Source organism: Neophocaena asiaeorientalis, unplaced genomic scaffold, assembly GCF_003031525.2.
Source record: "Neophocaena asiaeorientalis asiaeorientalis breed wild unplaced genomic scaffold, Neophocaena_asiaeorientalis_V1.1 scaffold346, whole genome shotgun sequence".
Lineage (NCBI taxonomy): Eukaryota > Metazoa > Chordata > Mammalia > Artiodactyla > Phocoenidae > Neophocaena > Neophocaena asiaeorientalis.
The window spans coordinates 1684450-1698127 of record NW_020175400.1 but is presented as its reverse complement, the minus strand read 5'-3'; the positions used below and the strand labels follow the sequence as shown (position 1 = coordinate 1698127).

Here is a 13678-nt window from a genome sequence, read left to right as displayed (position 1 = left end):
GCGGCATGTGGGATCTTCCCAGACCGGGACACGAACCCGTGTCCCCTGCATCGGCAGGCAGACTCTCAACCACTGCACCACCAGGGAAGCCCCTATTCTTTTTTTTAAACACTATTTAATTTATTTATTATTATCTTAAAATTTTATTTATTCATTTATTTTTGGCTATGTTGGGTCCTCGTTGCTTCGCATGGGCTTTCTCTAGTTGTGGCGAGCAGGGGCTACTCTTTGTTGCGGTGTGTGGGCTTCTCATGGTGGTGTCTTCTTGTTGTGGAGCACGGCTGCAGGCCCACAGGCTTCAGTAGTTGTGGCTCACGGGCTTTAGAGCGCAGGCTCAGTAGTTGTGGCGTACTGGCTTAGTTGCTCCGTGGCATGTGGGATCTTCCCAGACCAGGGATCGAACCCGTGTCCCCTGCATTGGCAGGCGGATTCTTAACCACTGCACCACCAGGGAAGCCCCACATCTTCTTTATCCATTCATCTGTCAATGGACATTTAGGTTGTTTCCATGTCTTGGCTATTGTAAGTAGTGCTGCTGTGAACATAGGGGTGCATGTATTTTTCAAATTATAGTTAGTCTGGGTGTATGCCCCAGGAGTGGAATTGCTGGATCATATGGCAACTCTGTTTTTAGTTTTTTGAGGAACCTCCACACTGTTTTCCATAGTGGCTGCACCAACTTACATTCCCACCAATAGTGTAGGAGATTTCCCTTTTCTCCACACCCTCTCCAGCATTTGTTATTTGTAGACTTTTTATGATGGCCATTCTGACCAATGTGAGGTGGTACCTCACTGTAGTTTTGATTTGCATTTTTCTAATAATAGTGATGTTGAGGCATCTTTTCATGTGCCTGCTGGCCATCTGTATGTCTTCTTTGGAGAAATGTCTATTAAGGTCTTCTGCCCATTTTTCGATTGGGTTGTTTGGTTTTTTTGTTGTTGAATTGTATGAGCTGTTGGTATATTTTGGAGATGAAGCCCTTACCTGTCGCATCGTTTGCAAATGTTTTCTCCCATTCTGTAGGTTGTCTTTTCATTTTTTTATGGTTTCCTTTGCTGTGCAACAGCCTGTAGGTTTGATTAGGTCCCATTTGTTTATTTTTGTTTTTATTTCTATTGCCTTGGGAGACTGACCTAAGAAAACAGTGGTACGATTTATGTAGGAGAATGTTTTGCTTATGTTCTCATCTAGGAGTTTTATGGTGTCATGACTTATATTTAAGTCTTTAAGCCATTTTGAGTTTATTTTTGTGTGTGGTGTGATGGTGTGTTCTAACTTCATTGATTTACATGCAGCTGTCCAGCTTTCCTAATACTGCTTGCTGAAGAGACTGTCTTTTCCCCATTGTGTATTCTTGCCTCCTTTGTCAAAGATTAATTGTCCATAGGTGTATGGGTTTATCTCTGGGCACTGTATTCTGTTCCATTTATCCAAATGTCTTTTTTTTGCCAGTACCATGCTGTTTTGATTACTGTAGCCTTGTAGTATTGTCTGAAGTCTGGGAGGGTTATAACTCCTGCTTTGTTCTTTTTCCTCAGGATTGCTTTGGCAATTCTGGGTCTTTCATGGTTCCACATAAATTTTAGGATTATTTGTTCTATTTCTGTGAAAAATGTCCTGGATAATTTGATAGGGATCACATTAGATCTGTAGATTGAGTAGTATACCATGATAATTGTTATTCACAGTGACTGCACTCAGGTGTCGTAAGATCATACAGCTTTTTTGAAACATCTTTATTTGTTCAAAAATTCTTCTTGAATGTTTATTATATATAAGACACCATTCTAAGTGTTGGGGATTCAGCAGTGAACACAACTGACATCCTTGCCCTTTAGAGGTTACATTTTAATAACAAAATAAAAAGGTAATAAGTAAGCAAATTTTACATTAAATGGTAATAAGTGCTATGGAGAGAAATCAAGCAGAGAAAGGGGATAAGTACTGAAGGTGTGGGAAAGGGGAGTTGCAGTGTTAAAGAGATTGGTCAGGAAAGGCCTCCCTGAGAAGGTGATCTTTGAGAAAAGATCTAAAGGCGGCAAGGGGCAAGCCATGGGACACCTAGGGGAAGACAGTCTAGGTTGAGGGAATAGCAAATGCCAGTGCCTGAGGTAGGATAGTGCCCGGTGGGTTCCCGAAAGAGCAAGGAGTCCAGTGTGACTGGAGTAGATTAAAGGGCTCTGGAGGCCTTTATAAAGGCAGAAGCTTTTCCTCTAAGATAAGGAATCACTGGAGGATTTTGAGGGCATGGAGGCTTGTGGCTTCTGTGCACACAATAAGCTTAAGGAGGCCAAGGCAGAAGCAGGGAGACCAGTTAAAAGACCAGGGCAGTGGTACAGATGAAGAGATGATAGTGGTGACCTGGACCAGGGAGGTAAAGGCAGAAGTGGGGAGGGGTGAGATTCTGGTTGTCTTTTTTTCTTTTTCTTTCCCCTTAATATTATTTAGGCCGCACCAGATCTTAGTTGCGGCACACGGGATCTTTAGTTGCGACACGCGAACTCTTAGTGGCAGCATGCGTGTGGGATCTAGTTCCCTGACCAGGGATCGAACCCAGCCCCTCTGCACTGGGAGCGTGGAGTCTTACTCACTGGACCACCAGGGAAGTTTTTTGAAAGTAAGGGTAGTGGCAGGGATGTAAGAAAGAGGTGTTAGAATGATATAAGAATTAAACTCGTATAATTGGAATGTTGTGAAGAGTTTTTTAATTCTTTGAAAATTTTACTGTTAGTGGTTGAGAGTCCGCCTGCTGATGCTGGGGACACGGGTTCGTGCCCCGGTACGGGAAGATCCCACATGACGCGGAGCGACTGGGCCTGTGAGCCATGGCCGCTGGGCCTGTGCGTCCGGAGCCTGTGCTCCGCAATGGGAGAGGCCACAACAGTGAAAGGCCAGCGTACCGCCAAAAAAAAAACAACAACAAAAAAAATAAAATAAAATTCAAAAAAAGAAAATTATACTGTCATGAGAACTGCTTCTAGAATATTTGGTAATTCCAAACACTTGTTAAAGTAATCAGCTCCAAGGGAGGGTAACTTTTTCATTATAACAAATTGTGTTTAGGCCCATCTGCTGGAGTTTAGCAGTCCATCTGCTGTATAGGTGTTTGTTTTGGTTTTAATTGAATTTGAGATCTATGAATTTTATCCCAATTTCATGTCATTTTATTTTGTAGAAAGTAATTTGACTAAATGAATTAGCAATCATATCTGTTTTTCAAGTCACAAATTTCACAACTTCCTATTATGTGCCATATTTTTTAAAATAACAGCTTTATTGAGATATAATCCTCATACTATACAATTCATCTATTTAACATGTCACAATTTAATATTTTTAGTATATTCAGAGTTGTGCAACTATCACTGCAGTCAACATTTTTATCATCCGTTTAAAAGCGTTCAATCCCCTTTTCCCACCCACCTCCCTCCCCTGAATCCCAGCCGTAGGCAACTGCTAATCCACTTCTTTCTCTATAGATTTGCCTATTCTGGATATTTCACATAAATGGAATCATGATATGTTCTCTTTTGTGACTGGCTTCTTTCACTTGGCATGTTTTCAAGGTTTATTGTCAAATATTATTCCATTGTATAGGTATATCATATTTACCTGTTCATTAGTTGATGGCCATTTGGGTTGTTTACACTGTCTTAGTTGTGGCATATGGGCTCCTTAGTTGTGGCTTGCTGGCTCCTTAGTTGCAGCAGGTGGGCTCCTTAGTTGTAGCATGAGAACTCTTAGTTGTGGCATGCATGTGGGATCTAGTTCCCTGACCAGGGATTCAACCTGGGCCCCCTGCATTGGGAGCACGGAGTCTTAACCACTGGACTGCCAGGGAAGTCCTCTTGTAGGTTATTTTATTTTATTTTATTTTTTAATTTTTAAAAAAATGTTTATTTGGTTGCACTGGGTCTTAGTTGTGGCACATGGGCTCCTTAGTCGCGGCTCGCTGGCTTCTTAGTTGTGGCTCACTGGCTCCTTAGTTGCAGCAGGTGGGCTCCTTAGTTGTGGCATGCGAACTCTTAGTTGTGGCATGCATGTGGGATCTAGTTCCCTGACCAGGGATTCAACCTGGGCCTCCTGCATTGGGAGCACAGAGTCTTAACCACTGCGCCACCAGGGAAGTCCATCTTATATTGGTTATTTTACATAAAATGCTAAAATTAGCATGCTAAAATTGTGGGTTCTTTTGTCTTAAAAGTGAAGTGCAAAGGGATTATTTGTCTGAGGAAGCACTTTAGTTAAACTTGAGTTAACTGAGATTATATTAAATACCTTGATACCTGTTAACATTTCTAAAATGGAGTACAGTAAATTCTTTTTTTTTTTTTTTTTTTAATAATTATTTTTTGGCTGCACCGGGGTCTTATTTGCGACATGCACGTGGGATCTAGTTCCCTGACCAGGGATCAAACCCGGGCCCCCTGCACTGGGAGTGCCAAGTCTTACCCACTGGACCACCAGGGAAGTCCCTGTAAATTCTTTTAAACACTCTTCCTTATGTGGGTATTGATAATTGGCCATCTGGTATAGGCAGCTGGTATTTGTGCAAGAAGCTTTTCTTGAACTAGGACAGGCAACCTTTGAATTGGGATTTCTTGGCTAGAGAAATGTCTTGGATGTGAATATATTAAAACCTAAGAAGGACTTCCCTGGTGGTGCAAGGTTGGGAATCCGCCTGCTAATGCAGCGGACATGGGTTTGAGCCCTAGTCCAGGAGGATCCCACATGCTGTGGAGCAACTAAGCCCATGCACCACAACTACTGAGTCCACGTGCCACAACTACTGAAATCCGTGTGCCCTAGAGCCTGTGCTCCACAACAAGAGAAGCCACTGCAATGAGAAGCCTGCACATCACAACGAAGAGTAGCCCCCGCTCACCGCAACTAGAGAAAGCCAACGCAGCAATGAAGACCCAATGCAGCCAAAAATAACATAAATAGAGAGAGAGAGGGAGAGGGAGAGAGAGAAGGAAGGAAGGAAAGAAGGAAGGAAGGAAGGAAGAAGTGAGCAGAAAAGAAAAAAAAAGCCTATGGAGAAACTGACGTTCTTGGAGATCTAGGCTGGTGATTCAGAACCCCTGAATATGCTGCGACAGAGAGGGGGCCAGTGAGAGCCTCTATCATCATTTGCACACAAAGAGCTTCAGTGACCTGTTGGAGGCCTCCTGGCTGACTGATAGAAAAGCACATCCAGAGTTTAGTCTCTGGTGCCAGAGTGGTCTCTTTGTTATCCAGGTGTACCAAGAAAGTAGAGAAAATCTCTGTTATTTAAATGCTTTGTGAAGCAGACTAAGCAAACTTTTTAAAGTAAAGGTTTTTTGAGAATTCTCTGGCGGGCAGTGGTTAAGACTGCACTTTCATTGCTGAGGGCGCAGTTTCCATCCCTGGTCGGGGAGCTAAGATCTCACAAGTTGTGTGGTGAGGCCAAAAAAAAAAAGAAAACTAAAGTTTTTTTTGAAAGATAAAACACAAGGTACACAGTTAAATTTGTGCTTCAGATAAACAGTGAATAATTTTTAAATAAACTTTTTGTAATTGTAACATATATTCTGAAATGCATACAGATCAAGTGCAAACTTGATGGATTTTCATAAAGTCAGCACACCCCTCCTTGTGCTCTCCAAAAGTCACCACTTCCCAGGACAATGACAACCACTATCCTGACTTCTCAAAGCAAAGCTTAGTTCTGCCTGTTTTTGAACTTTGTATAATTGGAATCACGTAGCGATAGATGCTTGCTTATCTGGCTGTTTTTCCTCTTCTTCCCCAACTTTTTGTTCTGTTTTTCCATCTTAGTTGTTTCTTTTACCTCCCTTTTTTTTTTCTTTAAGATTTGAGGTATAATTTACATACAGTAAAATTGACTCATTTTACACGTACAGTTTGAATTTTGGTCACCGTGTATAGTTATGTAATCACCATCACCATTAAGATCTAGAACCATTCTGTCGCCCTAAAAATAGTTGCCGTATGCCCCTTTGCAGTTGATCCCCTGCCCCGATTCCAGGCAGTTCATTTGCTTTCTTTCACTATAGTTTTGCCTTTTCTAAAATTTCATAAGGTAGAATCATATAGTATGTAGTCTTTTTGCATTTGACCTCTTTCATTTAGCATAGTTCAACATGATGTTTCTGAGATTCACCTGTGTTTTTTTATTCATTGCTGTATTATTCCATTGTAGGAATGTACTGTTTCTCTATTCTGTTGATGGACATCTAGGTTGTTTCTACCTTTATGATATTATGAGTAGTGCTGCTTTGATCATTCTGGTACACACCTTTGGTACATATGTGTGCATTTCTACATATGTAGACATGGAACTGCTGGGTTCAGCTTTAGCAGATACTGCCAACAGTTTTCAAAGTGGTTGTACCAATTCACACTCCAAGCAGTAGTATACAAAAGTTCTGGCTTTTCTGTATACTCACCAACACCTGATTATTTTTTAACTTTTAGTCATTCTGTAAATTAATAGTTGTAATTTAAGAACAACAACAAGGCCACCTACTGAATGGGAGAAGATATTTGAAAATATCTGAGAAGGGGTTAATATTCCAAAATATACAGAGAACTTACACAACTCAACATTGAGAAGAACAAGCAACCTGATTAAAAAATGAGCAGAGGATCTGAATAGACATTTTTCCAAGGAAAACTTACAGATAGTCAACAGGCACATGAAAAGATGCTTAACATCACTAATCAAAATGGAAATGCAAATCAAAACAACGATGAGATAATCACCTCACAACTCTCAGAATGACTATTATTAAAGACAACAGATAACGCGTATTGGTGAGGATGTGGAGAAAAGGGAATGCTTGTGCACTGTTGGTGGGGATATAAATTGGAGTAGCCACTATGGAAAACAGTATGGAGATTCCTCAAAAAATTAGAAATGGGGGCTTCCCTGGTAGCGCAGTGGTTGAGAGTCCGCCTGCTGATGCAGGGGACACGGGTTCGTGCCCCGGTCTGGGAAGATCCCACATGCCGCGGAGCCGCTGGGCCCATGAGCCATGGCCGCTGAGCCTGCGCGTCCAGAGCCTATGCTCCGCAACGGGAGAGACCACAACAGTGAGAGGCCCGCATACCGCAAAAAAAAAATTAGAAATAGAACAACCATATGATCTATCAATTCCACTCCTGAGTATTTATCCAAAGAAAACAAAACACTTAATTCGAAAAGATATGTGCACCTCTATGTTCATTGCAGCATCCAAGATATGGAAGCAACCTAAGTACCCATCAGTAGATGAATGGATAAAGAATATGTGTGTATGTTTGTGTGTGTTTGTATGTATGTATGTGTGTGTGCATGCACACACACACACTGAAATATTACTCAGCCATAAAAAAAGAATGAATTCTTGCCATTTGTGACACCATGGATGGACTTAGAGGACATTATGCTAAGTGAAATAAATCAGACAGAGATAGACAAATACCATGTAATTTCACTTATATGTGGAATTTAAAAAGATAAATAAATGAACAAACATAATAAAATGTAAACACAGATACAGAGAACAAACAGGAATTTGCCAAGAGGGGTCGGGGGGTAGGGGGAGGAAAGAAATAGGTGAGGCAGATTAAGAAATACAAACTTCCAGTTGCAAAATAAATGCATCATAGGTATGAAATGTACAGTGTGGGGAATATAGTCAATAACTATGTAATATCTTTGTATGGTGACATATCATAGCTAGACTTATTGTGATCAGTTTGAAATGTATAGAAATATCAAATCACTGTGTTCTGTAACAGGAACTAACGTAGTGTTATAGGTCAGTTATATTTCAAAAACGAACTCATAGAAAAAGAGATTAGAGTCTTAGGTAGAGGCTGGGGGTGGGGAATTGGATGAGGGCAGTCAAAAGGTTATAAGGAATCAGTTTTAAGATAAGTAAGTACTAGAGATGTAATATAGAACATGATAAATATAATTAGCACCACTGTATTTTTAAAAATATTTATTTAATTTATTTATGGATGGCTGCGCCGGGTCTTCTTGAGGCATGCAGGATCTTTAGTTGCAGCATGTGGACTCCTAGCTGCGGCATGCACTTGGGATCTAGTTCCCTGACCTGGGCCCCCTGCACTGGGAGCACCGAGCCTTATCCACTGGACCACCAGGGAAGTCCCAGCACCACTGTATGTTATTTATGAAAGTTGTTAAGAGAGTAAACCCTATGAGTTCTCATCACAGGCAAAAAAATTTTTTTTCTATTTCTTTAATTTTGTACCTATATGAGATGATGGATGTTTACTAAACTTATTGTGATAATTATTTCATGATGTATGTAAATCAAATCATTATGCTGTACACCTTAAACTTATACAGTGCTATATATGTCAATTATAGCTTAGAAAAACAGGAAGGGAAAAATATGAGTAACAAAATCGCAATAAATTGCCAGCTATTTTATAGGACCTGACATTTTTGTTTGTTTTTTCTTTAATAAAAGCATTTAAAATTCTGTATTGTACTGCCATAGGTAGAATCATTGATCAAAGTCCAGATTCTGAGTATTATTCAGAAGATTGAATTTCCACACTGAATTGATAATATGATACTGGATTTTGCTTTGCCAGTGTTGTGGTGTTTGGAGGCAGAAGGATAGGGGAGTGTTCAAGATGAGTTAAGCTGAATGCTTGTTTTCAGTTTGTTTTAGCCTTGAGCCCACTGCGAAACTAGTTTGTTTAGTTTCTGTAAATACTGCTTTTAGTCTGGAGGCAGTGGCTCATGTAGCTGGTTCTCTTTTGCTTTTTAGTGAGGTGCTGGCAGAGGAGTCCATAGTATGTCTCCAGAAAGCCCTGAATCACCTTCGGGAAATATGGGAATTGATTGGGATTCCAGAGGACCAGCGGTTACAAAGAACTGAGGTTGTAAAGAAGCATATCAAGGTGAGTTGAGTAATACTGATCTCTTTGTAGTGGGACAGGGGTAAGGATGTTGGTGTCTCATCTAAGATAGCATATAGAAGTGACACTAGGATGTCACAGGCTCCTTCTGGTTTTTTGTTTGTTTGCTTGTTTTGGCTGCGCCGTGCAGCATATAGGATCCTAGTTCCCCAACCGGGGATTGAACCTGTGCCCCCTGCATTGGGAGCACAGAATCTTAACCACTGGACCGCCAGGGAAGTCCTGGTTTTGTTTAAGTCCTTCCTTTAAAATTTGAAATTATGAGGGTTTTGGTGTTATTTGTTGTTTGAGGCCAATGGGGAAAACACCCAAAACTTTTATGGGACTGTTTCATCTCTCGTAGGACCTCCTGGATATGATGATTGCTGAAGAGGAAAGCCTGAAGGAAAGGCTCATCAAAAGCATAGCCATCTGCCAAAAAGAGCTGAACACTCTGTGCAGTGAGCTACATGTCGAGCCATTTCAGGTACATGGCAGGGTGTCAGGGGATCCTGCCTGGGTCTGAGATTTAGGGAAGAACTTTGATTTGGGGCTACAGGTGGAAAGTTTCCTTGTAGGGCTGATACTGGACATGAGAAACGGGAAAAATGTGCTGCCTAGTTACTTGGTTCCAGCAAAGCAGTTTTCACTTACGTGAAGAGTTGCCCTGTTGAGAGGTGAAGCAGCTAAGTGTTGAAATGTTTTAATCAAAAACAAGCCTCTAACTATCAATTTGTAGCACACAAAAATTTTTTTAAACTCTGAGCTAGGCATAGATGATATCATTCCATTATTTCTTTGAAAGAAAATGAAGAGAACTACTTAGGATACAAAAGTGACTAGTGATATAAGGAAAAGTTACCCAAAAAACCTGCCTCTGTGGATTTTTTCATACCCGAAAGCTACACATCACTGAACTAGCCAGAATGGCCACTTGAGAAGAGATGTCTCCACAGCTGGAATATCAAGAGAGCATAGTCAAATTCAGGGCATGCCATGTTTATCTGTGTACCTTGCTGAGAGGTTGCTGTCCTGTGGTCCAGCACAAATCAGACTTAAATGAGGACACCAGCAAGCATGACATGAATGACAGAGGGACCCCAAAACATATCCCTGGTTAGAACAGGTAAAAACAGTGTTGGGATCATAAAAATGAAGACAAACGTGGAGATTGGGAAGGTAATTAGAATAGATGTGGGTGCAAGGACAGCACACAGTGGCTAATGTGGTACCAATAAGGTCTCAGGTCCCTCTCCCTGTTACAGAAAGAACTGCCTGGGTATCTCAGGTCCCTCTCCCTGTTACAGAAAGAACTGCCTGGGTATCTCAGTGGAGTCAGCCTAGGAGGAGGAGACTGTCTCTAAAGGGTTAAGGCTAATTCATTTCTGGTAGCCAAGAACAGTCAGGCAGACTGTGACATCAGTAGAGCTTCCTGAAATCAACACAAATGGCATAAATATCATTGATTTTGGACAAATGGTTTCTTTAGTCTTTTTTTTTTAATTTTCAATATGAAATTGGGTGAGAAGTTAGATATACAGTGGTACATCTCCCTTAAATTATATGACAGTTCTTAGTTCACCAATGTTGAATAAAATTTATAGGACATATAACTGCCACTTGTTTTTTCTCCTGCTTATCAGTTAGGAGTAGAGCAAGGAGTACTAAATTGATTTTTATTGGTTGAGTGATGTTTAGGATTATTGGGATAAACATTTAGTTAGGAGCTAAATATACTACCCTATAGCTAATTCACAATAAGCTTTTCAACCAATTTTTACCTCTTGTAAAAGTGCCCTGGTACCTTTCCTTACTGGGGACCTTTGTTAGGGGACCCTCTTTGTGCCATATTCTGTTAGCTGTAAGTTGATTTATTTGTAAGTTTAACTAAAAGTCTGTCATCCTAGTCCTCTTTCGTTGTCTTCTCTTCCTTTGAAGAAATCCGCTTGGAACCTTAACACAATAGTACATTGTCTCATACAGGAAGAAGGAGAGACGACCATCTTGCAGCTAGAAAAGGATTTGCGCACTCAGGTAGAACTGATGAGAAAACAGAAAAAGGAGAGAAAACAAGAACTGAAACTACTTCAAGAACAAGATCAAGAACTGTGTGAAATTCTTTGCACGCCCCACTATGACATTGACAGCACCTCAGTTCCCAGCTTAGAAGAGCTGAGCCAGTTTAGACAACACGTGGCAACTCTGAGGGAAACAAAGGTGTGCTTACATTCATAGTTCCTAAAAGTCATTTGACTTTCCTCTAGGTATCTTGTAATCTTTTTTTTTTTTTTATAGGCATCTAGGCATGAGGAGTTCGTCAACATAAAGAGACAGATCATACTGTGTATGGAAGAATTAGAACACACACCAGACACAAGCTTTGAAAGAGATGTGGTCTGTGAAGATGAAGATGCCTTTTGTTTATCTTTGGAAAATATTGCAACACTACAGAAGTTGCTACAGCAGGTAATGTCTACTCAAATTATGGCCTGGGATCTCCATAGTATCCAGCAATCTGAGAAAACTGCAGCTTTTTCCTTTAAGATAATGAGATAGGGCTTCCCTGGTGGTCCAGTGGTTAGGAATCCACCTGCCAGTGCTGGGGACACGGATTTAATCCCTGGTCCGGGAAGATCCTTCGTACCGCGGAGCAACTGAGCCCATGCGCCACAAGTACTGAGCCTGCGTGCCTAGAGACAGTGCTCCGCAACAAGAGAAGCCACCACAATGAGAAGCCCTCACGCTGCAACGAAGAGTAGCTCCCTATAGCCGCAACTAGAGAAAGCCTGCATGCAGCAATGAAGACCCAATGCAGCCAAATAAAAAAAGATAATAGTATTATTTGAAACACAACCTTGATTTTTTTTTAAACGAAAACCTTAATTTATATATAGCTCTGAGAATGTGAAATTGAGTTTTTTTTTAATGTTTATTTATTCATTCATTCATTTAGGCTGCGCTGGGTCTTTGTTGTGGCACACAGGATCTTTTTTAGTTGCGGCCTGTGGATTCCTTAGTTGCAGCATGCAGACTCTTAGTTGCGGCATGCATGCGGGATCTAGTTTCCCGACCAGGGATCGAACCCTGGCCCCCTACATTGGGAGCAGGGAGTCTTACCCACTGGACCATGAGGGAAATCCCCTGAAATTGACGTTTTGGATGAAATAATAATAGTCATTTGAATTAGCTTAGTGTTCAATGCATGTGGGATCTTCCTGGACCGGGGCATGAACTCGTGTCCCTTGCATCGGCAGGCGGACTCTCAACCACTGCGCCACCAGGGAATCCCCCCCAAATTTTTTTTAATTAAAAATTTGAATCCTAATTCTTGGGGTCTGAGATCCTACCATAATGACAGCCTTACAGTTTGTTTTCAGAAGTCATGAAAACACACCTCTTCACAGCCTTGTAAAAGTGCTTCTTCTCCATGTGGGTACAGATGTGTCTCTGTAGGAGGCCAGAGGGCCAGTTTTCTCTGTGCTGCTGTCTTTGCTATAACCACTGGCTTTCCTTGCTACAGCTAGAAATGCGAAAATCACAAAACGAAGCAGTGTGTGAGGGGCTGCGTGCTCAGATACGAGAACTCTGGGATAGGTTGCAAATACCTGCAGAAGAGAGAGAAGCTGTGGCCACAGTTATGACTGGGTCAAAGGCCAAGGTCCGGAAAGCGGTAAGAAACCCAAAGGGCGCTGGGTCAGCATTTTGGTGTCAAGTCTGATGTCTTTACCAGCCTCTGCCTTGAGTGAGCCTGTTTTTAAGACAAGCGTCAGAAAAGAGTGGCAGTAGCCTGCTCATCTTCTATCTTTCGCGTATGTTTCTTAGATTTCTGGCTCCTATGATATCATCATTATAAAAAGTGTTGACTGACCTCTGTGGTTTTGTATTGTAATTTTATTAAAAAGGGGGAAAATATTTTGCAAACCTATGTGAATATACAAGTATGACAAGCACTTTTAACAGGTCTCTTTGTTTCAGCTGCAATTAGAAGTGGATCGGTTGGAAGAACTGAAAATGCAAAACATGAAGAAAGTGATTGAGGCAATACGAGTGGAGCTGGCTCAGTACTGGGACCAGTGTTTTTATAGCCAGGAGCAGAGACAAGCTTTTGCCCCTTACTATTCTGGTTCGTACAGAAATGTCGCTCTTCATGTGGCCTGCTCACTTGTCTTTTACAAGTGCAGACATTCACTGGGAAGTATTTCCTTTACTGAACAGACATTGCTACCTTTCCAGGCCATTCAGCATAAATTGCCATTCCCGTTCAAATAAGCATTTGCAAATGCTATTGGGAAATAAGGGATCTCTTGGTTTCTGAAGCAGAATATCTCTGTAGCATGTAGTTGTGAAGCTCAAGTTTAGCAGGAGCTTACTCTGTGCCAGGCGCAATGTCAGACTCTTAACAGGATTATCTGACTTAATTCTCATGTCAAGAGATGAGGACACTGAGGCACATAAATGTTGAACAACTTAACCCAGAGACACACAATAGGTAAATGGCAGAGCCCACATTTGAGCCCACGAGGTATGACCCCAGGGCCCAATGGAATTCTAGTCTGACCTGAACTGAATATAAAGATGAAGCCATCTTTACTAAATTCAACATTTTTGGACATTTTCTGTGACTCAGCCCTCTGTTGGGCAGGGTGGAAAGGAAGAATATGAAAGAAACCTAAGACAAGGCAAGAGATGACAGAGTTTTGAGAATCTTAGTCCTTTTAGTCCACACCCTAGTCCCTTAGTCTCTAGTCCCACCAGGCTGATTGGGACA

At 41.3% G+C, this 13678-nt stretch overlaps 1 protein-coding gene across 5 annotated transcripts in view; it reads left to right on the top strand.

Annotated features, from left to right (window-relative positions):
* The window catches only part of PRC1 (protein regulator of cytokinesis 1), a 28211-nt gene that overhangs the window by 2611 nt on the left and 11922 nt on the right, over positions 1 to 13678 (top strand). For all 5 annotated transcript variants that reach the window (XM_024766528.1, XM_024766530.1, XM_024766531.1 and 2 more), the window contains exons 2-7: positions 8781 to 8913; positions 9275 to 9397; positions 10894 to 11127; positions 11206 to 11376; positions 12431 to 12580; positions 12886 to 13033. In XM_024766528.1, coding sequence (XP_024622296.1) covers positions 8781 to 8913; positions 9275 to 9397; positions 10894 to 11127; positions 11206 to 11376; positions 12431 to 12580; positions 12886 to 13033 — 959 coding nt within the window. The remainder of the gene's footprint in view (positions 1 to 8780; positions 8914 to 9274; positions 9398 to 10893; positions 11128 to 11205; positions 11377 to 12430; positions 12581 to 12885; positions 13034 to 13678) is intronic.